This window comes from Elgaria multicarinata, chromosome 7 (genome assembly GCF_023053635.1).
Source record: "Elgaria multicarinata webbii isolate HBS135686 ecotype San Diego chromosome 7, rElgMul1.1.pri, whole genome shotgun sequence".
Lineage (NCBI taxonomy): Eukaryota > Metazoa > Chordata > Lepidosauria > Squamata > Anguidae > Elgaria > Elgaria multicarinata.
This window is the reverse complement of record NC_086177.1, coordinates 69164230-69189272: the sequence shown is the minus strand read 5'-3', so window position 1 is coordinate 69189272 and position 25043 is coordinate 69164230. Positions and strand designations below refer to the sequence as shown.

The following is a 25043-nucleotide window of genomic DNA, read 5'->3' as shown; positions in this document are numbered from 1 at the left end:
AACAGCTTCTGCTCTTCTAATTTTTTTTAAAGCCAATATGAAAAACATATAGAAACATTATAATTAAACACATTCTTTATTATCACACAATGGGATTTTATGATCGGTTAAATCATGCAGACATCAGACTTACAAAATCTTCTTTCGATTTCTAAGAAATCTTTTCAAAGATTTTTTTTTAAATAAAAACACACACAGGTTGATATCTTTGAGTAGTGCAAGTGTGTGTGTTAACATCCAGGGCAAGAAGTTAATATAAAATATACTGACCAGAAGATAACCAAAATGAACAAAACTCAAAAATTATTCAGAAAAAAAGTACAGCCAAAAGAATATTCTCTCATACCTAAAAGGATGCTCGCTTCTCTCTAAACATACTTCCCTCCATGTCCTCGCTTTAAAATACAGGAACTACAATGAATTTTTTTTAAAAAATCATTTTTAACAACATGGAGTGTGAGTAGGCTCTCTAAAAGGTTACCTTTCTAAATACTCTCTCAGGATTTAAACTTCCCAATCTCAAAGGAAACTGTTTCAGTCAAATTGTCTTTAAGTTACACTGTAAACATCCTATTGGCCAAATAGTCACATATGGTAAGGTGCAAATTGTACACACAGTTAAATAGACTGTGTATCACCAAATAGTGGTGTATCACCAAATACTGTCAGACTCCCAGACTTAAGATTTGTGCACACAAGTGGCTATTGGGAATACAGCTATCTGTATGTAAGTTCAAGATCCCACAAAGGAGGATTAGTAGCCACTATTTGTGGTCGCCACTGACCATTCCTACCATTTTTTCCCCAAGGGAATTCTACCTCTTATTTCCTTGTATTACTTCACGTTATGCTTTTAAGAAGCTGCATAACCCTAAGTATGAAAGCAGTTGTGATGGGCAACAAACTGTACTCCCGCAGGGAACCTGAGATAAACTACACAACTCCTCTGTTTGTGGCCTCTCCCTCATTATTCATATTAGAGGATTGTCATGAGCACTAGCCACAATTGGCACCCCACTGAAAGCCTTCTTAATCTGGATTTACCAGAAATTTGCCAAATCATGGTCTGTGCTTCTTGGAAATAATTCACACATACTTCTCACTGTGGGAAACACAGTCCATAGCAGTCAGCCATACAAACCAACTTCTCAATCCAGATGTTTTGTGCTCTCCAGTCATTGGTCAAGCTTCTGCAGTCATTTAAATGGGGGAAGCTGAAAAAAAATCACTGACGGACTGCACTGTGTGGGTATTGTAGGATTTGATCCATATGAAGTGGCTGGGTTTGAGTGGCAGAATGGCCCACATGACACCCGCATGTTTAATACAATCACAAAACTCTCTTTTAAACCTGACATTTCTCTTTTAAAAACATGTTACCCTACTATCTTTTTCTCTTATTTCTGTCATAAAAATTAGGCAACGTACTTTGCAACAGGAAACTCATATACCAAGTTAGGAGAAGAATATTTCATAGCTATTCAGGAGTTTCTCAGTTAAGGTATTGTTACTAATAACTCAGATTAAAAGAGAATGATAGAATAAGCCAAATATTTCACCAGCACAACATTACAAAAAGCGTCAAATCATGCTAGATACATGGAAGACATCAACCTATGAAAAGAATATTTCCGAGTCACAGAATCAACGTATCTCAACTGCTAAATTGAAATTCTCAATGGCTGTTAGCCGATGCAGCATAAAGTTCTTCCATAATTCCAAGTCATATATGTCTACAGAATAAAAGAATTTATTCCCATCATAAAATTGCTTTTACATCCTTATAAATTGTCTGACAGTTTTATCTCTTTCTGCATCCCTCCCCAGCTCTGTCAAATAAAAATAGTATGTGAATTCACACCAGCTTAAGCGTGAAGCTGAGGATACAAAATCAACATTTGTTAAGAAATCTTTCTGAATTCTAATTCAGAAAATCATCACTGGAAGACAGAACAATATTAAGAGTCAACTGAACTATTTAAGTAGGAAACTGTTGCTTTCTGTCTTTTCCCCATTTTTTGGTGGTGGGGCAAGCATTGTTGTAGAATACGGAACATTATCCATTCACAGAAGCTCTGTTGCACCAATAGGCTCAAGATTTATTTTAGCTGCTGAAGAATCACAGTGTTTAGTATATCCGATTCTTGTAGTGTCAGGCTTTCATCTGTAAGCTCTTTATGTGGAAATGTAGTCAGAAGAACAAAGTCTGTGGTGGCAAACAAAGGGCGAGACTGGATAATAAAGTTTCGAATATCTATAATCCTGTTGGCAAGAATATATATAAAAATATATTTTAGTTGGATCACCAGAATACACTGGGTACTTAAAAAAACACTGAATGGATTTTAGCTCTGAAGACGGACATTAATGTTTATATGACAAGAGGTTACGATAATCTTGAACTAAGATCTTGTGGTATAATAAAGCTAAAGAGTTAAGCTTACCTGTGAGTTTTATTAAACCGTTGTATTAAACGGCTTCCATCAGCTAGCCGAATTTGGATCTTAGTTGTTGGCACAGAGTCATCTATCAAAAGAGCAGCATCAAGAAAAGATTTTTCTTCTTCTTCTGGAGATGAAGGTGTACTGACAATCTCAGGTGTAAGGCTAAAGAAAAGTAAAATGTATAAGTGAAATAACTTAAGGACAGCTAAAAGGGCAATCGAATGGGCATCCATTTACAAGCAGGTTCCACTAAAATCTGGGGGGCTTATATGCCTAGAAGGGGGCAGCACACTTCAGTCTTGTGAGACTGATTTTGGTTTTTTCACTAAAACACCAAGCACAGCCAGGTGCAAAAGGTAGAATTAAAGACTTCTGCAACCAGGAGCTTGTTCTGAATACTAGCTCACAGTTCTTCCACACAAGAATCCACTACTGGTTACAGGGCCCTCTTCACTTTCTTAAGGATGGCTTTAAAAGGGGGCTGGATAAATTCCTGAAAGCGAAGGCTATCAATGGCTACTAGCCCTGATAGTTGTGTGCTATCTCCAGCATTTGAGGCAGTAAGCCTGTGTGCAGCAGTTGCTGGGGAACATGGGTGGGAGAATACTGTTGCACCATGTCTTGCTTGTTCATCCCTGGCCAATGGCTGGTTGGCCACTGTGTGAACAGAGTGCTGGACTAGATGGACCCTTGGACTGATCCAGCAGGGCTCTTCTTATGTTCTTTATTCCAGAAGTATAATTGGTGTGTGGATGCCTTTGTTGCTGTTATTAAACAATAGGGAGTTAATAATCCTTGGTGATCTACTTCAAAATCATGGAAAGATTTATCAGTAGATCCTGACCTACCTGCCGCCCAAGCTAGTCTAGAATCGTAAAAGTTGCATTCCAAATAGGTTCTCTTGGCCTTCTTCTCCAATTTTAGAATCCTGCTTGATTTAGCAAAACATAATTATCTAAATTGTCTACGCGTTGTACATAAATCCTCATGTACCATTATATATTTGTATTGGATAGTTAGTTAAGGGTCTATTAAAATACAATATATCATCACACAATATAAAATTAAACAACTCGAGAACATGGGTCTAAATGGGATCTGCATTATGATGAAAGCTGCTATCAGCACCAATGGGAGCTTTTCTCCCAATGACGGGGTACGTTTTTTTCCATCAGGACTGCAAGGGTGGTCTAATGAACTCTAATAGTGGTAAATATTGTCTACTACTCTACCTGCCTTTTCCGTGATCCTGTTCCCCCCACCTTTTTTGGCCCTAAGAAAAGGTTTTGAGACATGTTTTGGGGGAAAGACCTAGGGCTCATCTACACCAAGCAGGATATTCCACTATGAAAGTGGCATGGAAGTGGTATATAAAAGGCAGGAGCCACACTACTGCTTTATAGCAGTATTGAAGTGCACAGACAACTGTTGGGGCCCATGACACATACCATATACTGCTTTCATGGTGTTATATCCTGCTTGGTGTAGTTGTGTCATGGACCCCGTTAGTGCACTTCAGTATCACTACAAAGCAGTAGTGTAGATCCTGCAGTGCACTTCAATACCGCTATAAAACAGTGGTGTGGCTCTTGCCTTTTATATACTGCTTTCATACCACTTTCATAGTGGAATATCCTGCTTGGTGTAGATCCCTCAGTCAGAAATTACAGAAAAAACAGGCAATATTCTGCTGGAGGAAAGGACAGATTGTGAGCCAAGAATTAATGAGCATGTGACCTAGAGTGGCCAACCTTCCATAATGTTTTGTAATGATCACAAACATTCTAACTGCCCAGATAAGAGACGTGGTCTGTCATAAAACATTAATGGCATTATTTCTGTGGTAGAAGCAAAGATTGCAGTTTGGCAGGGAGAAAACCTTGTACAACTATATGCTGTCTGCTATTAAAAAGAAAGATATACAGTTATGCTTACTTCAATGTGGGAAAAGTATTAAAAGTGCTACTATGTCAGACGTGAAAGAAAAAGTAACTGAATTTGACTAACCAGGCAAAGATAGTTATATTTTTCATATTTAACTCCCCAGTCATAACTTAGTTATTGACACTTATTTTGTTTTGAGAATGAATGTTGTTCAATTAAACTTCCTGATATGTCAGACCAATTAACTGAAACTTTGCAAAGTAGCAAATTAGAAAAGAATGTGCATTCAATACAATTGTGTAACAGATCTGGTTCGATCTAATTTGAATGTTTTACTACAGGAGGAAGAAATCTGCACTGCTAATATTGTAAGAAGGTGCTGCAGTGCCAGCCATTGTTTAGCATTGCTTTTGAATACAAGAAATTTCCACCCTTACAAAGTCATGCTAAAACAATTAAGAGAGCAGTCCTATGGCCCCTAGGCAGCACTTCGATCCTGGATCCGGGAATCTGCGCTCCACTGCTCCCCGCTGCCTCTGCTGGCGCAGAAAGAACCGTACCGCCTGTCTCTCTGAGGTCAGGAACTCAATGTTGGAGAATGGGTAAAGGGGGCATTCTGGTGGCCACAGAGGAAGTGGACTGGAGAGGCCGTGCTACAAGGTATCCTGAGGCCTCTCCAGATTCTTTCTCTCCTCCTGCGCAACACCCCAGCTAGACAGGCAAAAAAGCCCGCCTAGCGAAAATGCAGAGCAGGAGGAGCAGCAGAGGCCAAAGTTGCCTCCACCACTCCTCCTGCTCTGCATTGAATGCATTGGATCCTTATGAGGATCAAGAGTGGAAGACACAGAATTGTACCCTAAGTACGGTTGCATATCTGTTTATTTGAACTTCTGATAGCTATGAAGACAGATTCTTTCCCCTGCATCATTTTATAAATAGTATCTATAACCAGGCAGCCTTCAATAATAAAGGAAGCACAGGTCTGTGTAAGTTCTAATCCAAAGGAGTACAAGTAGCTGAAATGTATTTCAATTAGCAATGCCAGGCCTATTATTGCTATTATCATGCAAAAATAACCCCCAAAATAAAACTTATTTCTGAACAAACATGTATAGGATTGTGCTATGAGTCCCACTGCGTTCGGTGAGGTTACTCCCTGGATTCCAACCTGGGAGTAAGTTTCATTGACTTTAATGGGGCTTAAGTCAGAGTAAACATACCTAGGATTTCATTGTTTGTATAATTATTTTTTTAACAGCACATCTTTCAGTACTTCTAACCAGGGAACTCAGTAACCTCTCCTAGAATTACCCGAAGAAAGCAAATGGAGTCATCAACAGAATGTAAACTTATATTGATCATTAGAGTCCATGCTTTTGTAAAGTTACCAAGCCCAAATTCTAAGGCAGCTGATGATCAGAGAGGGGAGGTTCCCTGCTGAACATTGAAAAAGGTTTCCTTTCTCAGAGCTCAGCAGAGAAAAGTTATTTATTGTTTTATACCGCTTGTATGATTTTATCTGTACATACCCTGAGGTCCCAGTGATATGAGGCGGGATACAAATGTTTAAATAAATAAATCTTCAATCAGCTTCTAATTGGGGAGAAGAGCATTCCCCTGCTGAGGAGAAGGGTGGGGGGAGGAAGTTGCTGTTTTGGAAGCTTGTGCTGCTTACTTCTAAGCAGGCATGGAGAGGGTTGACATTTGGAAGTACTGCTGAGTGATTCATTCCTGCTTACTTCTGAATAAACCTACAGAGGCTGATCCAGCTTACTTCAGAAATCAGTAATAATCAATGTTTGGTTCTACCCACTTTGCTTTTGGTTTCACCCACAGAGGCAATACCCACCACCAAGACCTTTCCCAGATTGGAATTCAGTCCTTGGACTGAAAAAAGGTTTCCCACCCCTGGCCTATATGATAGAATATCACAGACGATTCTCTGCGCCGATCTTCAATTGCAAAAACGACAAAAGTACAAGATAGTTATCTTTTAGAAAACAAGAATTAAGGAAAAAACCCTAACCTTCCAAGTTTCTGACCTTCTCCACTGAAAGCTTTGAATTTCAATCTAGGCCTTACGTATTCCTGCTCCTGGTGATCTTCCATATCCAAGTTAACTTGGCCTCCGTGCACCAGTCGCTGAAGTTCTGCAGGGATCTCTCTTAATAGCAGAAACAAAACAAAACATAATTGCTTTGTTGTTGTTTGTTTTTCTGCAGGGATATACCGAACAAACCTAATAGTGAGGGAAGTTAGTGTTCAACTTTGGCTGGATCATGCCCTAAAAATTAGAGTTCAATCAATATATATATTGAGATAATTGTTGCCTCATCTCTCTCTATATTCTTACATACATGCCACAATGCAGAGAAAGTAACTTATTTAATCATCTGTATATCAGAAACGCTAGGTTGGTCACTGGTACATGTAGGGGTAACCATATTACACCAGCTTTAAAATCACTACACTGGCTGCAAATTAGTTTCCGGGCGAAGTATGAAGTGTTGGTTATTACTTTTAAAGCCCTACATGGTTTGGGTCCAGGCTACCTGCGGGATCGCCTTCTCCCCTACAATCCGCCCCACACACTCAGGTCCTCTGGGAAGAATTTACTCTAGTCAGCCAAAACTAGGCTGACAACTGTTACCCAGATGACCTTCTCTTCTGCCGCTCCCAGACTGTGGAATAGCCTGCCGGGAGAGATTCGTCAACAGTCTTCCAGAATTTAAGAAAGCCATAAAGATTGATCTCTTCTGGCAGGCCTACCCAGTTGATTTTTAAGATGCTTTTTAACAATGTGCTGCTTTTTAATAATGTGTTCGTTTTATATGTTTTTAATCAATTATATGTATTTTATGGTGTTTTGTATTTATGTTGTACCCCGCCTTGATCCAGTGGGAGAGGCGGGTAATAAATAAATAAATTATTATTATTATTAACGCAAATGCCACAGCAGGAAAGCAACTGGTGGGGTTTTCCGGATCAACCACTAGAGGTGGCAGGGTAGAAGGGGTCTGGGGGAGTGGTGCAATTTGCTGCTATTCCCACTCTGCCACCTGATGTGGGTGCATCAGTTTGCATCATGGTTGGGCTGACCTTACCCATTTCTTTTGGTGGGAATGTCCATTGGACCTCAGTCCCTTGTACTAATAGAAGAAGTCCTTGTACTAATAGAAAGGCAAGTCTGGATCCAAACCATGAAGTAGAAGAGAAGCAGAAGAAAGAATAGTAGCTTTAAAAAGGTGTACAGAAGAACTTTTTAGATTATTTTTTCTCTGCCAAATCAAAGCTGTTTCTAAAATATGGGGGTGAATATCAACATTATTAAGCTACTATTGCTGACACAACATAAAAAACCCTCTTTTGTGCATTCATGTTTGGTTTTCCTGAACAAGTAGCATGAAATTTGGATTGATGGTTTATATCTTAGTTCTCAAGACATCTACATATTGGGCAAAACAATGAAAATGCATTCCTGTAGTCTCAAATACTTTAAACTTACCCTCTTTTAACAGACTCAAGAAATTGAGCATTTATTGGATCTGTGTAAGATCTCAACTCTCCATCATCTAAGCTGAAACCGTTCCTCCACAGTTTAAGCAAGATTTGAACCTACCAATAAATCAGACGTAATTTGAATATGTAAGGAAAAGAAAGGGAACACAAACACTTTTTGTTCAATTATTGTATTTCTCTTGATCTGTTTGACTCTGGGCCCTCTGCATCTTAGCAAAAGACACAGCGGCCTGGTTCAGACAACACACAAATGGTTAATGGAATCCATTAAAGTCAATGCGTTCCGTTAACCATTTTGTGGTTAAGCAGCATGGTTTAGCGTGTTGTCTGAACCAGGCCAGTGGTTCTAATTCAGAGACCAGTAGAGCTTCCACTGTAGCCCTGTAGCTATTTGGGAGGAAGGGCTGCGTCATTGTCTTTGGCAAATGTGGATGCTAATGCATGACTCTGCACTGTATATGCAGCATCAAGCAGCCCTGAAGAGAATGGGACAGCATATGCTAGCACAGAGCAGTGTGTTTCAATGTATCCATGTCATGCTGTGGCTGCTGGCCAAACTACATATTTTTTCAGGGCAGGACGAGAAGATACCACAGCCAGATATCCTTAGACCCAAATCTTTTCATTTAGAGCAAGAACGCAAACCAGTAAAATTGTGAACAGGTTACTTTAATTCCTTTAGTTATAGAATACCCTGCCCTTCTAATGCCATTCAGGGGGGCTTACAACACACAGGGAGCAAATGACTTGAAAATTCAACGCATGTCTACTCAAACGGAAGCTCCATTGAGATCAATGAGACTTACTCTTAGATACGTATGTATAGGATTGCAGCCTGTATAGGATGTAATCATAAAAAATAAAACAGGGACAGGCACAGCGTATAAAACAAACGCCGTCAGTGTTAAAAACGTCTTATTCCTGAAAAGGCAAAATTCTTCCAGAACAAAAATGTCTTCGGAACACAACAAAAGACAGACAGGGAACACCCAAGCCTCACAACATAACGCGTTTCACATTATTGGTGCAGCCCCCCTCCCCACATCTGAAACAAGGAGAAGTGACTGTACTCCTGATTGTACAGAACAGGTAGGCTGATATGAGAGGAGGTTATCAGCTATCAGTTTACACTCTAGATTCTACGTCAAACAATGTGATCAGGTGACATATTCCGTAATTTACTATACAGTAGGTTAAGAAGAAACCCCAATTCCTCTGTACTTTCTTGTTTGTGGGCATCAGAGAAACTCACTTTCTACCCTTCACTTTTGCCCTATAGCAGGGATGGGGAATGTCCAGCCTGCAGAACAGATATGGCCCTCAAGCTCACCCCACCCTCCTCACAAGCCCCAGCCTCTTGCTCCTCTCTGCCCTGAACATCTTTTAGTAGTGATTCCTCCTGCTGCAATGCAGAGGGTGCATTTTCAGAGGGTGTCACTGCTGGGGAGGAAAAGGCTAATCCTCCCTCTCCCAGTGCTGCAACCACCCTTGAAAAAGCCACCCCTCCCCTGCTTCAATTAGGCTTTTTTAAAGCCTTATTGCAGCAGGGGGAGGGCATCTTGATGAAGGGTATGAGTGTGTGTGTGTGTGTGTCTTTTTTGGCCCCGCCCACCAATGGAATGCAGCTCTTGAGATGTTTTCCAAAATGGAATTTGGCCCTCAACTTCATCACCCCTTCTCAACAGGGTAAAAGAATAGAAATAAATAATATCAAAGTGGTGTGCATTTTTTTAACATGGTGGACACAATGCATTTAAGGATCACAGAAAATATATTTGGTACATATCACTTAAAAGTGAAGCTCTTACTTGAATAATAAGACCTTTTATTAACAAGAGTTCTCCTTTGCCTGACTAGCCCTAGAATTCATATTCCCAGCCTCTACTACCTACAAGGGTAACATTTCCTACGAAATCTTTTACTTGCATCAAGAATTATTTGGTATTGAAGCTATTATTTATGGTTGTATGAATGATCTTGGCAAGTATGTACGGTCAATCATAGACACAATTGATCAGAAACCCCTCCTTTACTTAGCTTATCTTCTGCAATTTGGAGACATTGAATTAGATCCAACGCCATACTAGCAGACATCTGCAGGCACCATGGGATTTCCCCCCCACCCGCAGGCCTCCATGACACCCAGAAATCTGCTCCAGAGGGTTTCCCAGCTCTACACAATAATTTTTGAGGGTGTAGGAGGGGGGAATGGCTGGAAGAGAGGGGGAACTGCTCCTCTCCTGGTTCCACTGATGGAACGGCTTTCGTCCATGGAATGACACCATGGGTTACATAGGGTTTACATAGTTAAGCATCTCTTGTGTGAATTCTCGTCACCATAATTTTACTTACCTCTTGCCCAAACTGATTTTCTCCATATATATATTCAGAGCGTTTCCGAGTTGAGTCCCCCAATCTGTATCCACCACCGGAAAATGACTAATAAAATATTTAAAATACAGATCTGTGTTACGAAGCAGCAATGACTACCAACATTTATTTAAAGTCAATTAATGATAAACTGTATAAGCCAGGCTACTGTAATTATTAAATATGAATATTCACTATATCTGTTGACACTTTAGTGTAGGAAATAAAGACGCATGTCTGCTTTATACAGTTTCTAAATTAGTCAAGTAAGGAAATACTTTGCAAAACATGCATTTTGAAAATTAGAAACCAAGTGGATTCAATTCCAGACTTGGAAATGCTTAATTTAGACCCACTGAAATAAATAGGACAACTACTCTAAGCAAGACAAAGTCCAGATCCAACCCAATATTTTTAGCTCTTAAGGGGGAAAGCATTGTTAGTAAGTGACCAGTAAATCAGATGATTTGAGTTCTAAAGTATGGTTAGCACAAACTAAGATTTGGTGTAGTGGCTCAAGTCAGACAATGCATGAAAGGCCGTTGTCAGGGACATGTGTCACAAACACTGATTGAACATGAACCTAGTGACTGCGGCCAACTGTAATAACTGTAGTCAGTAAATAAATACTGCAGATAACCCTTTTAATATTTGTCACACACACCCTACCCTGCAAGATGAGAACACCAGTATCTAAAGTAAATTACTGCCAATTCCTGTCAGGTAGAAAACCTGTTAAAATCAGGCATATCTATTTGAATATGTTTTACCTTCCTGTTCACCAAATTAATTTTGTAATGAAAATATTTAAATACTTTTTTTAAAAAAAAAGTGATCAAGCACTATTCTTTTTAAAATAAAGCATTTTTGCATTAAAATGACTGTGCTTTTCTATAAAAAGTATTTTCTATAAAAATTATGCACACACTTTAGCTTTAGGACAATCTCCTGAGGCTCTTGATACTTCATCTAAAGGGACGGCCCCGTGTTCTCTTGCTTCTTTGAAAAGTTCATCGACAATTTTACTGGAAGTTATATTAGATGGTCCAACAATTCTGTACTCCGAATCACTCGAACAAAATCTTTAAAAAATAAATAAAAGCAACATAATTAATTAATTAAATGTTATTTATGAATCACATTCAAGAAATGTCTAAGCAATGTACAAATAACATTCAAATAACAAATATAGAGGATAAGACTAAAGTCAGAATGACTGGTACCTGCCTAATTTGTAGTGGTAGGGAGTCGCAAAAGGTAAGTGCTACATTTCTAATATGCTATTAATTGGTCATAGCTTTAAAGAAATTTTCAAAGAGAACAACATTCTAGCTTAAATACTGTTAATGACTGAAAGGAAGGGATTTTGCAGTCAGAAACAGTGAACTTAGATGTACTTCTACAAGCCCCCAAGTTCTCTAGCTCTTCATAAATACAATGGCTCAGTTCAGACAATACCATAAGTCAACACAGTATGAAAACTCACCTCAACAGTTGAGGTTTTAGGGGGTACTTGCCACACAACATGTTCTAACAACACCATTGTGTGACTTTGGGCTACTGTACATTTGATTGACGGTTCATCTGCCCTCTCTCCTCCCCCGGTCCTCATGATGGCATCCCATCAGCCATTGCTGTAGATAAAAAAAAATCCCGGCGGCTCTCCTACAATAGCACTTGCTCCTTTTGCTGCTCTTGCCAGAGAACTCTCTAGCCAGTGGGAAAAGTCAACTCAACACAACAGATAACACCATAGGGCCCACCACACAACATGTAACACAATGGTTGTGCAGGAACTCTCCTTTGCAAAATGTGGATATTCTGCATGGAGTGTTTTCCAAAAAAACTCCACTGTTGCATGGAGTTTTCCCACCCAACAACACGTTTCCCAACGGTGGTGTAAAAACTCCACCGTGGAGTTGTACTCAAGGGAATTTGCCACCCCTCCTCTTTTCCAAAGCTCTTCTGAGAGTTGGGGGAGTCTCACTAACAGTATGGCATGGGGCAGAGAGGGCTGCTGGAGGAGGGGGGGAATTTCCCCACATTGGTTAGGCTGCAGAAATTAGGGCTGCAGTGTCTACCACTGTCAGGATACAAGATGCAACTGATAGGCCACATATGGCCCATGGACATTTTGACCAAACTATTCAAGGTGAAAAAGACAAAAACAAAATGCAGAGAAGGGGGGAAATTAGACTGATGAGTCAGAAGTGATGCTGTCTTAAACCAATTTCCAATTGAAATGCAAATTTTAGATGTTAGAGGTATAGAACCAAAGCATAAAATTACTATTACTATTTCCTACTAGCAAAAAAGCAGCATCACATATGCTCCAATTACACAGGAATTATGATGACAACTAACAACATAAACAGTTAAGAAAGAAACGAAACATACAAACTTAAAATATTCTTTATGAACCTTATAGATCAATTAAAGGTTTAATTTACAGTACCTTTGGTTATCCTTGTCATCACTCATACTTCTTTCTGGTTTCCTCAAGCTTCTGAAGGAGTTGGTCAAGAAATATTTATTTAACATTTCATTTGTTTTACGGCACCACCAATTTTACATTCAGTTATATTCTGAAGAACTTTGTAATATACCAACCTCTGTATAGTTTACATAGCTTCTGATAGTTAAATTTAAACTAGAAGACTAAGAAACATAAGTAAACAGTGACCCAGTTCAATGTAACAACCAACCATGGGTTATTTGAAAAAGCAACCATTTAACCCATGTTTGGCTGGGGCCATGCGGGAGCGAGCACGCCATTTCCCACCCACTCACCCCTTACACTTTCCTTCTGCCTTAACAAAACAATTCAGGAACACCTTGTTCCTGGGTTGTGCTCTGTGACATGTGAACTTGGAGCTCTGGGTTGTTCGAGATTTTTAACCCATGCTTTGTTCCTGCATTCTTTTGTAAGCGGGAAAGAAAGTGGAAGCAACAAGAGGGCAGTGCGTTCGCTCGCACTTGTGCAGCCTCGACAACCCATGGGTTAAACAACCCCAGGTTCCTGTTATGTGTAAATTGGGTCAGTGCATGTAAGTGCTGTGCAAATATCACTCTACAACAACCTAATATCATAGACACTGTGATCCAGTGTTGCTCATCACTTTCCATGAATTTCAGTGGAGTTTATGTAAAAGCTCTATTGTGTCCACTTTGCTTTCTAATGAAAAGCAGTCAGTCACACTGCAATCCTTTATTTACTGAGAAGTAAGTCTCCCTGTGCTCATTAGGTTTTAATCCCATGTAGAAATGCATAGGACTGCATCCTCAGTACTACCGTATATCCACCTCTATACTGAGAAACTTTATTAAATGCTTGTTCAATATTAGCTTTTCTGAGATCCACATTTATAGGAACTACCATGGTTAATTCAAACTATTCTATGAACACAGTTAATAAAAAGCCCCTTTTTACCTTTGCACTGTTAGTCTCGGATGACTGGCTACTCTAGCTGTTGGTTTATCAAGATGAGACGGCTGTCTTTTAATTTCATCTTCATACAATCCAGCCAATGCCAGCTAAATGGAACATTAGATGTTTTAGTCAATGTCTATTGGCCCGAGAAATAAGCGACACAATTTATATTCACACTCAACATTTAAAAAGTGATGGCCAACTCAAACTGCTGAAAAATACACATCAGTGGGCAGCTGTCAATATAATAATTATTTATGAATTAAAACCCCGTGTTGAAAGAACAACAATTTACCAATGGAAAACTTTTAAAGTCAGGCAAAACCAGCACTTATGAGCACATTATTTTACTTATAGTGTAAAGCAGTATAGTAAAGGCAAATGTAGCAAATAAAAGAAACATGTCCTTAGAAACAATATTAGTTTCTACCAATTATTTAGAAAAGGCATGGGCAAAATGCACCCCTGTCACCCTCCCATGACCAACCCACAAATTCAGGCAGCAAAAATGGGAGGGGGGGAAGGCAGCCATAATGGCTACAGAACTTCAAAAGGGACAAATTAATTTTGACCCTTTTAGTGTTCTGTAGTGCTACTGATGCCATTTTTATTTTATTTTTTAAAAAAATGTTTCTTGTGCCTGTGGTGGTGGAATTCCCCCCAGACCTCCCACATTTGCCCAGCCCTGATCTAGAGTAAAAGTGGGCAACTTGTGGCTCTCCTGATATTTTGGCCTACAACTCCCATCAGCCCTAGCAAGCATAATCAATGGTGAGCAAAGACATGAACTGTAGGCCAAAACATCTGGAGGGCCGTAAGTTGCGCACCCCTGACCTAATCAGTGGAAGTCCGTATTGTGTGTAATCACATCTGTTCTAGAATACATGCTTTAAGACAAAATGCAAGATATTTAAAGAGAAAATGTTATGAGCCTTGTCATATAGATTAGGCGATAATTAATATCCTCTTTGATTTAAAATCTATGAAGATCAATCTCACTGTAATAAAACCAGTGTCATATACATCATTGCTGTGACTTTGCGCATTGTCTACGCTGAGTGGTGTATGTGGGTGGCAAAGATGTGAGAGAAATTAAGTTGTGTGCTGTGCAATTTGTATTATGGGTTACATTGGTTTTACTACAACTGGCCCTGAATCAACAGCATAGGTCAATGGGGGATACAGAGTAAAACAAAATAAAATGTTGCTATAAATTTTGTTTCCACCCTCAAAAACCAAAGAAGTCTAGTTTGATAGTATTTCCTCTAAATGTTGATGCTTCTTTGCAACTAATTTTTCTAATCTGTTAATCTATTATGACAGGGATTAGACGTAGTACACATTAGAAGGAAGGGAGCCAGCTTCTATTTACATGGCAAGCTGTTTCAGGATTAGGGTAGCGAGAATTAATTTGGGGAAGATGTTTTTCATAAACAACACATTTAAAGCTATATACAGTTGACAATTGACAGACAGAAAGCTCTGGCATGGGCTGGTCCATGAAGTCACGAAGAGTCGGAAGCGACTGAACGAATAAACAACAAACAATTGTAAAGTTAGAACATAACCACAAAATATATCTCATACTTTGATAAGAAACTCTGACATTAGTGATGGGTGGCTTCATGAACTCTACAAGGCTGCACCAATTTATGAAGGAAATTTGTATTTGTTATTTCTGTGCCATGGTTGTGCTTGGGATTCTGATATATGTGTGCCATAAAACATCAACAATTTAGAAGCCGTTTTTAACATGCACATATTCAGCAAGTGAAAGCCAAAAGCATGAGATAAACTTTTATCAAACTGGTAAGCACAAAAGCTAAGGTTGCTGAGCAACATCTTTCTGAGGTGACAGGCATCCTTATACACTTGTAACTGGGAGTACGCCCTACTGAATTCAATGAGGCTTTCTTCAGTGTAGACAGGTATAGTAGGGCTGTACTGTCCGAAGAGTTTCTATTAGTGGTTTTATTTTGTGACAAAGCTCTGGGCAAGTTTACAAAAGTTTACAAGGCTTTGCAACAGTACTCCTTAAGGGTGCAATCCTATGCATGTTTAAGCAGGAAAAAAAGCATCCCCCAGCCAGCAGGGCTAAGAGATTGGAAGAAATTTTACTTAAAGAAAAGTGTGCCATCATCATCACTATGAACATATGAGAAGAAAACAAGGTTCCAAGAAATCGCTCCATCCCCAAGAAAGAAGCCTAACAGAAACTCCTCCAGAAAGAGACCTCTCGCCCGTTTCGTTCCCTGACTTGCACCACCCAGGCGGGGGCTGTCCTGGATCTCTCCACGTCTCCGTCCCTCAAAGCGACCCAAAGGCTGCATGGCTCGTTTCACCGACATGCCGCTGCTGCGGTTTCCGAGGCGGAGCAACTCCCAGGAAGAGGAGGCGACACCGCCAGGTCTCTTGGGTTACCTGCTCCCTTCTCCAGCAGCAGCAGCAGCCGTCCCTCTCCCCGCCCTCCGTACCTGCAGATCGCGAACGGTGGGGGGCCGGCCTCTCCCACGGGGCCCTTGCTCTCGCCCTAGCCCGCTTGCACCCGCTGCTTCGTCTTCGTCTTCGTCGTCTTCCTCCTCCTCCTCCTGCTGCTGCTGCTCGGTGGCTGCCCCATCGTCCGCCATCTTCAGCAGTGGCGAAAGCGCCGCTCCCACTAGCGAGCACCAGCTTCTCCTGGCAGCGAGGCGCAGAGGAGAGGGGAGGCGGGATCACCGAGGAGTTCTTCCGGCCGCAAGGGTTGCCGTGGTAACGAGGGCCCAGGAACAGGAGGACCACTCGGCTCCGGGCCCAATTCTGCTCGCCTCCTTCCCACCCTCCACCTGGGTGGCTGGCGCGTGCGCTCTTGGGAGGAGTTGGGCGCGCGGGCGGGGAGCGCTCGCCTGCGATTCGATCAGCCGGGATAATGATCTTTCTTTCACTTCATTGCCGTTTATTCTAGCTAAACGGATCAGATCTACACCTCGTGCCATATCGATAGGTTCCCATCATGGTGACGCTATATCCCTCTTGCATTCAGACATACATTAAAATAGTATTCCATGTTACGCCAAAGAGATGAAGGCTCTATGGTATTTGTATTTACATGGATGAGCAAGCGCCTTTCAAAGATGCACCATTTATACCTTGTAGAGCACACAGTGACATCTTTTGCAGTATTTTGGATACTGAAATAATGTAGAAGAGGGGTGTACAAAATATGTAAAGTACCCCAACAGATTCCGGGAAGGAAGGCAAGTATGGGTGCAAGGTGCCTCCGTAAAGATGGGGGCCTGGACCGGACAAGCATTTAACATTGGGATTATATTTTCCCTAGGAAGTAACTGTGAGTTGGTGTGCTTGAGCCGGAATAGAGGAAGTATTCCTAGCAGTAACCCAAGTGTTTCAACAGCAGACCACAAGAAAATTAAGCCTTTGCAGCAGCAATCCTTGCAACAAATTGAAAGCCTGAACAGAAGTGTGTGTGCATGTAGATGAAATCCTCATTGGATCGCAGCTAGAAAGGGTCAAAGTTAACCTGGAAGTTAACCCTCCACCCCCACCCCCATACATTCTTTGAACAATGTAAATAAAGACCTAGTCCTCGCATCACATGCTTCAATCGCTCCTGCTTGGTTCCCCCTAGATAAATAATCCAGGGATGTACGAACCCAGAACTCTGGTTTGTCTCTCCCCCAATAGGATAGAATTGGAACAAGAGAATAAATCCTGGGTTCCAACTCTGGCTCGTTGTGGGAGATACAAGCCAGAAATTACCTTTACAGAAAAATGAAAAATAAAACAAAAATGCTATTTTACAGAGATACGTTTTGCCACTAGGTGGTGCTGAAATAACATTTAAATCAATTGCTGAGGTTAGGGCAGTTTTACCTTTTTCATTACCTTTCTTTTTTCGATGGCTTCTTGAAAATAAGAAAATGTAGATATCAATTCAAATTCCTGGCACATCCAGCAGTTGGTCAATACTAAAAGAGTTGTTCAAAACTGATAAGCCCTGTTCTTCTTTTTTTCAGCAGTTCTACTGGAGATATTGTTAGTGCCAACCGAAAAGCTGGTGTAGAGTTTTGAAACAAATTTGATTCCACTCAATTTGGAATGGAACAGTGATAATAACTAGACTAACCAGATGGATATAGACACACCCACCCTAGTTTATTCACCATTATGGTATACCTTGCATCATATTCTAAGATGGCTGCCCATCATAATATTTTATTGCTATAATACAATTCTTCATTTAGTAAATCCTATCCAGTATCCTCAAGGCACTGTGTGTGGTGGTATCAGGATGAGGCCTGGGCTCCCTGGTTTGGTCTCAGTTTCTGAATCGGATTTGGAGCCTGAAGTAGAAGACTAGCTGAGACAATAGGGAAGGAAATTCTCCAAGACTTTCCAGGAATCAGGTAGGAATCTTCCCAGGAGCTTATTGAACAGGAGGTCCAGGGTCAGAGATTGTGTGAGGGGGAGGGAGTACCGAAATTGACAGATCCCAGAGTCTGCTAGAGGGTCAAGTGGGCAGAGTTGAGAGGAGGTGGGAGGCAGTTAGGTTATGTCATGAAAACCCTCCCTGAAGGAGGAGTCTGGCAAAAGCTTGTTGGGTACAATGGAAACGGTCCATTTAGTTGATAAGCAACCACCTTGCTTTGTTAGGCTAATTAAGTTAAGAGGGTAGCTCCTAGCATTCACACTCCCTTCAGGTGTGAAGAGGTGACTTACAGAATAATTTTTTTGTGGATTGCCGAGCAAACCTCTTTGTTTTCTCACATATCAGTGGGAGAGCTTGGAATCACGACAGGTGCATTCCAACGCTGGAGGCAGTTAAGGAGCAACATTTTGATCAGACTGTTCCAAATCCATCTTGGCAGAATATCCACCCCCCAGTCAACAGTGCGATATAGCTGCAAGAAAGGCAAATGCTATTTTGGGCTGCATTAATAGAAGTATAGCTTCCAAATCACGTGAGGTACTGGTTCCTCTCTATTCGGCCCTGGTTAGGCCTCATCTAGAGTATTGCGTCCAGTTCTGGGCTCCACAATTCAAGAAGGACGCAGACAAGCTGGAGCGTGTTCAGAAGAGGGCAACCAGGATGATCAGAGGTCTAGAAACAAAGCCCTATGAAGAGAGACTGAAAGAACTGGGCATGTTTAGCCTGGAGAAGAGAAGATTGAGGGGAGACATGATAGCACTCTTCAAATACTTAAAAGGTTGTCACACAGAGGAGGGCCAGGATCTCTTCTCGATCCTCCCAGAGTGCAGGACACGGAATAACGGGCTCAAGTTAAAGGAAGCCAGATTCCGGCTGGACATCAGGAAAAACTTCCTGTTAGAGCAGTGCGACAATGGAATCAGCTACCTAGGGAGGTTGTGGGCTCTCCCACACTAGAGGCATTCAAGAGGCAGCTGGACAACCATCTGTCAGGGATGCTTTAGGGTGGATTCCTGCATTGAACAGGGGGTTGGACTCGATGGCCTTGTAGGCCCCTTCCAACTCTGCTATTTTATGATTCTATGAACTAGGATAAGTGCTTGATAGCCATCAAAGAAGTCCTGAGAAAGGTACAGTATCCAGACCCATGCTTAGCCAGCTCTGCAGAACAAAGCTGTAATATTTGGCAAAAAGTTAGGATATAAATGTCATTAGCATCATCCATGTTTAGTGCTCACCCTTGCCCCTAAGGATGCCTTGCACAGGAGAAGCAAATTGATTTAAACTTAGAAAACTAAGCCACTAAGGAAGGACGGAGGCAAATTATGACTGATATACAGTCCAATCTATTAGAGATCAGTGTGAGCTTTACTTATATCATATATTCTGAATTGTTTACCCCTCAGGCCTAGTGGTGTATCCTACAAATTTATTTATCATAGATTCATAGAACAGCAGAGTTGGAAGGGTCCTACAAGTCCATCGAGTCCAACCCCCTGCTCAATGCAGGAATCCACCCTAAAGCATCCCCGACAGATGCTTGTCCAGCTGCCTCTTGAATGCCTCTAGTATGGGAGAGCCCACAACCTCCCTAGGTAATTGATTCCATTGTCGTACTACTCTAACAGTCAGGAAGTTTTTCCTGATGTCCAGCTGGAATCTGGTTTCCTTTAACTTGAGCCCGTTATTCCATGTCCTGCACTCTGGGAGGATCGAGAAGAGATCCTGGCCCTCCTCTGTGTGACAACCTTTTAAGTATTTGAAGAGTGCTATCATGTCTCCCCTCAATCTTCTCTTTAATGTCTTGGGAGGGCTTCTGCCCTGAAAAACGCCCAAGATTGGGCGTTTTTCAGGGCAGAAGCCCTCCCAAGACAGTGTACAACAATAGGATACATAATGAAAAACGATGTGGCATTTTTCAAATACTTGAAGGGTTGTCACACAGAAGTGGGCCAGGATCTCTTCTCGATCATCCAAGAGTGCAGGACACGGACTAATGGGCTCAAGTAACAGGAAACCAGATTCTGGCTGGACCTCAGGAAAAACTTCCTGACAGTTAGAGTAGTATGGCAATAGAATCAATTATTTCCCCCTTACATAACCTCTAGGTGGCACTGTGATATAGCAGAATGGTGCAATTACACAAGAGGAAATTGTGCTTTCTTTCACTTTCACAATTAAATGTTGCATTTTCCCTGCTCTAAATAATAATAAAAACACTCTCGAAAAGTGCTGTTTACAAAAAGAAGCAAAACTGGAAGGTCATGACATTGTCTGAAAAAAACATAAACAACTGTGAGGAGGGAATGACGAGCACATGATAAATACATTGTGTAGAAAAGCCCCCTGTCTTTGTCCTCTTTGGCACATGTTGAGGGGTCAGTCTCTCCTGAATCACAAACCCAGGGCCCAAAGATTGTGTGACCCAGTCACATCCCAAGGAAGTTATTTCCCCTGCCCTATAGAGTTGAATGACAAGATCAGGGATCTCCTTTCACTTTCTTGGTGCCTCTAGGTGCTTGCTACATCTTCTTCCTGCACTGCCCTAATATTGTGGTCAAGTGACCTAACCTATTTAATGGAACCACAACCTGTACTAACCTGCACATTTCCCTCAGGGAAACCAGCATAGAGTAATGTTGATGGACAACGCACCCCATTTGGTTCATTACACAACCAGCCTATTTCTGTATTCAGGGGAAAAATCCAACTGAGCTGGAGAAGCATCTGAAATAGATGCTCCAAAGCTCTGCCCCATGGTGGCTAGGCATGGACAGAAGTGCGGATTTTATTTATTTATTTATTGCATTTCTATACTGCCTAATAGCCAAAGCTCTCTGGACGATTCACAAAAATTAAAATTATCCAGTAAAATTCAAGGTATAAAACAAACTACTATATAAAAACATAATATAAAAACATTACCGTGATAAAACCGAGCAGCATGCAGAGATTTATACAGATTTAAAATACAGATTCAAAGCAGCAAAGTTAAATGAATAAGATGGCAAACTGTTAAAATACTGGGGTGGGGGGAGGTCTTCACCTGGTGTCGAAAAGAGTATAATGTAGGTGCTAGCTAGGCGAACCTCTCGAGGGAGCTCATTCCACAGCAGCGAAAGCCCTCCTCCTCATAGCCACCTGCCTCACTTCCTTTTGCAGGTGCTCATGAAGAAGGACCCCCTGAAGACGATCTTAGGGTCTGGGCAAGTACATATGGGAGGAGACGTTCTTTCAGATAATCTTGCCCCAAGCTGTTTAGGGCTTTGGACATTAATACCAGCATTTTGAATTGGGCCTGGATTTGGAGTGGCAGCCAGTGAAGCTGGAAAAGTATTGGTGTAATGTGGTCTCTTTGGCCAGTCCAGGTGCCCCTCCTCCTCTTCAGAGCTGCACGTGCTACAAGTCTTATGGAGAAGGAGCAGGATTTTGAGGGGGTGTTATTAGCATTCTTGGCAGCAATGTCACTCTGCAAATCCAAATTCAGTTCAGAAATCTTGTATAAACTGTAGATCCTTTTCAACTCTGCATTTTCTAAACCCACAGTCCCTTCTTTTCTATGTAAAGGAACTGTACGTCTCTGGGCTAACTGTTATTTATTAATTTAAATCATGTCTTTACTAACCTTCACCACATGAGATTCTAGGGCAGTTTACAATATAATTTTAGCCTTCTGATTTCTATTTGTCAGGATTGTTCTTAATTATAATATAATACTAAATATTTTGAAATCTGTACATTTCTCCCCAATTTGCATAACCTCTACATTTCATAAGAAACTGAACTCTAAATTTCATAAGAAACTAAATGACATCATCTGAGATGGTTAAATTGTATATGAACTATAGGGTGTTCCCCCACCACCAGCATGCTAAAATAATTAAGTTACATTTTAAAAACAGGATGAAAATGTACTCAACCATTGTTTAGAGATGCTAAACTAAACTAATATTTTGACTGAATGTTTGATGCAAAGCAGTGATACAAGGCTGAATAAATTAAGCAGGTCAGACTTCATTCACCATGTTTGTGTGATGCATGAAGGGCAAAAGTAATGACTTTAGATATCATGATAACATAATTTAAACAATTCAGTACCCACATTGTTGTGCCTTATCTATGCTAGACCAAAATGATCCTTAATAGAAGAAGTGGAGTGGGGGGACCCGACAATGCCAAACTTGTACATTGGGTAATGATTAAGTAAAATGTGTCTCAGGGCTGAGTCCTGAATGGCGCTTGGGATATTCATGAGCTATTCAGTGGGTTGGCAGGCTCACATTAGCATGTGCAATACTGAATCACACTATCAAAGAGACCATTTTCTGAGAAACAATATAACAAGGGATTTACTGTGATGGCTGGATTATAGAGTCTATCTACTCATCTAGGTTATTTGGATTTTGTACAATGCTTGAGTAACACCAAAAGCCACTTACTTTCCTTTCTTTTTTAAAAATAAGCTGTAGAAGAGCAGCTGTCATTTGAAAATTATCGCTCTGATGGGCTGGACACTGGCAGAACTTGAAAATAAGAGATCCTTTTACATTTGAATGTTGGTGCCGCAAATCATTTTGGATTTTGTGGGAGGGGGGAATTTTCAGAAGGAATATTTAATTTTCTCATTTCTCAGAAGGAATATTTAATATATTTAAAATCAATAGATTGATTGCCAAACATGTTTCTAGTCAGACTTACTATTTCATATTTTTACAAATGAAATATCATCAATCATCAATGTTAAGTCACCATTAGTCACATTTAGCCCGAGGATTATTATTTCACACACTTCATTTTTAAGTGCACCTTTAAGATATTTTAAGTATCTTATAGCATAGGTTCAGAATAGGATTGTGCCCTAAAGTAAGGAATTTGTATAACATCTGCTTCCTCAATATGGCTTTCATGTACAAAACCCAACCATTTAACAAAAACTTGCACCAGCATAGCATTTGGAGAATATGCTGGTTCTCTATGACATGCCAAGGTATTTAAAGGCAAGCTTCCCAAGTCCCAGATTAACAGGCAAGCTATCTGATCACAGTAGAACACCTCTTGTCATTTCAGTAGGTCTGGAATCCTCAATTTAGTGAATAACAACTCCCCCTAAGGTTTCTGCACTTTAAGTTATTTTTAAATGTTTTGTCTGTTTTTCTAACAAATTGCCTTCCAAACGATTTATGGGAAAATCTATCTATCTATCTATCAATTATCTATCTATCTATCTATCTATCTATCTATCTATCTATCTATCTATCTATCAATTATCTATCTATCTATCTATTGATCTCTATCTATCAATATATTCTTTCAATCAGAGAAGCACAGCACAAATTTGTTAGTTTAGACTTGTGACCAAAATCTTCAGCTTTTTCTCAAGTTTCTTTATCTTTGTTTGAATATGTCCAACATTGTAACTATGAAACTTTGTTTTGGTCATCTCCAACACGTCTGTGATGAAAACCAAGGCCAGATCTACACCAAGCAGGATATAGCACTTTGAAAGCAGTTTGAAAATGGTATATGGAATGGGCCCTGGGCCCCAACAGTTGTCAGTGCACTTCAATACCATTATAAAGCAGTAGTGTAGATCCCGCCCAACTCAGTTTAGTTATCTATGATTTAAGTACTGTAGTCCCAGAGGCCAAATCCTGCCCCCTGGGGGGTTCCAATTTGGCCCTCTGGGGTTTCTTTGAAGGTCGCACCCTTCCCCCCCCCGAAACCAATGGTTTGGTAGTTTCTCAGCTTTTATGCAGTTTTTCCCCTTTCTAAAAGGTTGAAATGCATCTCCTTAAGGCTTACTGGCAGTAAGAGCTTTAAGCTAAATTATGCTGGTATTTTGGGCGCCACCCACTTTGCCCCCAGTCCCACCCCTTTTGCCTTCAGCCTTGCCCACCCTTGGAATGTGCCCCCCTAGAGCTTTTCTGAAATGGAATTTGATCCTCTGAATCTGAACCATGGTAAACATCATCATTTACTTCAGTGTAAGACCGACATGAGGTCTGATACACCAAGTTCTGGCATTGAACTTTAGTCCTGGCATCTAACTATGGTCCACTTCACATATTACCACAAGCATGATGCTGTCAGTGGGAATCTGAACATCACGGATACTATTCTTGCCATCAGTCAGTAACAAACAAAGTAAACATAACTTTGGGACAAGTACAAGACTGCGTGAACTAAGTGTTCTTCTTGGTTCTTCTGACTTTGGCACTCTGATGGCATGATACAGCACCAAGAACATAAGAAATTGGATAAAGCCCAAAAGTTTTTTTTTTAAAAAAAGTAAAGCAGATTAAAGATTGGATGGGTAGAGCTATTTTTAGGCCTCTGTTAAAAAAAAAAGGAAAGGAAAAAAAAATCATTTTCAATAGTATGCAGCCAAACTGTTTGTGTGGTCTCCTGATAGAAGCATCTAAAAGAAAGAGAGTGGTAAAAATGACTGCATAGACAGCACACAAATCCAGAAAGCAAGGAAGTGAAATAGATTTAAACACAGCCAAGTTCATGCCTATCTTCAAAGTCATATATTTGATACTGAGACAGCTTCTGAACTAAGTAATGCAATGAATTATAAGGCAATCTATTGTGGCCTTGGTGTGAACCTTGAAAGTTGCATTAGGATTCAATTTGGAAGTGGAGGTTTCCCCTGACAGAAAGTAAAGTTTTCTAGACCACTAGGCAGAGACATATAAATTAACTAGAATCATGTTAGATTGATGTCTGTGTTGTGGTCTAATAGAATCAAATGGGTATAAATCTTGTTTGGCTGAAAAGAAGTCATTAGCTGCTTTAATTAGACAAAACGACCAAATAAAAGAGGTACATTTGGACCTTTGTGGGAGAAATTAACTTATTCATAAAGGAGACATTAATTGTTTTGTTTAAATCAGTACAGATGACTCCTAGCTTGATCTAGTCAGTTAAAACATTCTCTGTCTTGGAATGACATAAAAGGCTCTCATTT

General features: G+C 40.5%; 1 protein-coding gene across 2 annotated transcripts; it reads right to left on the bottom strand.

Moving 5' to 3' along the window:
- Positions 1-60: 60 nt before the first annotated feature.
- On the bottom strand, positions 61-16296 carry UBXN2B (UBX domain protein 2B). Of its 2 annotated transcripts, none has more exons than XM_063130751.1 (9): positions 16122-16296; positions 13648-13751; positions 12673-12723; positions 11146-11299; positions 10200-10286; positions 7834-7943; positions 6355-6492; positions 2445-2606; positions 61-2262 (listed from the first exon to the last, which is right to left on the bottom strand). In XM_063130751.1, the coding sequence occupies exons 1-9, from the start codon at positions 16272-16274 to the stop codon at positions 2100-2102; spliced, it is 1122 nt and encodes a 373-aa protein (XP_062986821.1). In that variant the 5' UTR covers positions 16275-16296; the 3' UTR covers positions 61-2099. The 2 variants fall into 2 exon arrangements, with proteins under 2 accessions (XP_062986821.1, XP_062986822.1); XM_063130752.1 differs by having other exon boundaries at positions 12673-12720.
- Between the last annotated feature and the right edge of the window lie 8747 nt (positions 16297-25043).

Coding starts and splice junctions, on each gene's coding strand:
- UBXN2B (XM_063130751.1), bottom strand. CDS start 16,274: ATGGCGGACGATGGGGCAGCCACCGAGCAGCAGCAGCAGGAGGAGGAG. Junction 12,724..13,647: donor CCGAGACTAACAGTGCAAAG/GTAAAAAGGGGC, acceptor CAACTCCTTCAG/AAGCTTGAGGAAACCAGAAA. Junction 7,944..10,199: donor AAAATCAGTTTGGGCAAGAG/GTAAGTAAAATT, acceptor ATTTATTGGTAG/GTTCAAATCTTGCTTAAACT.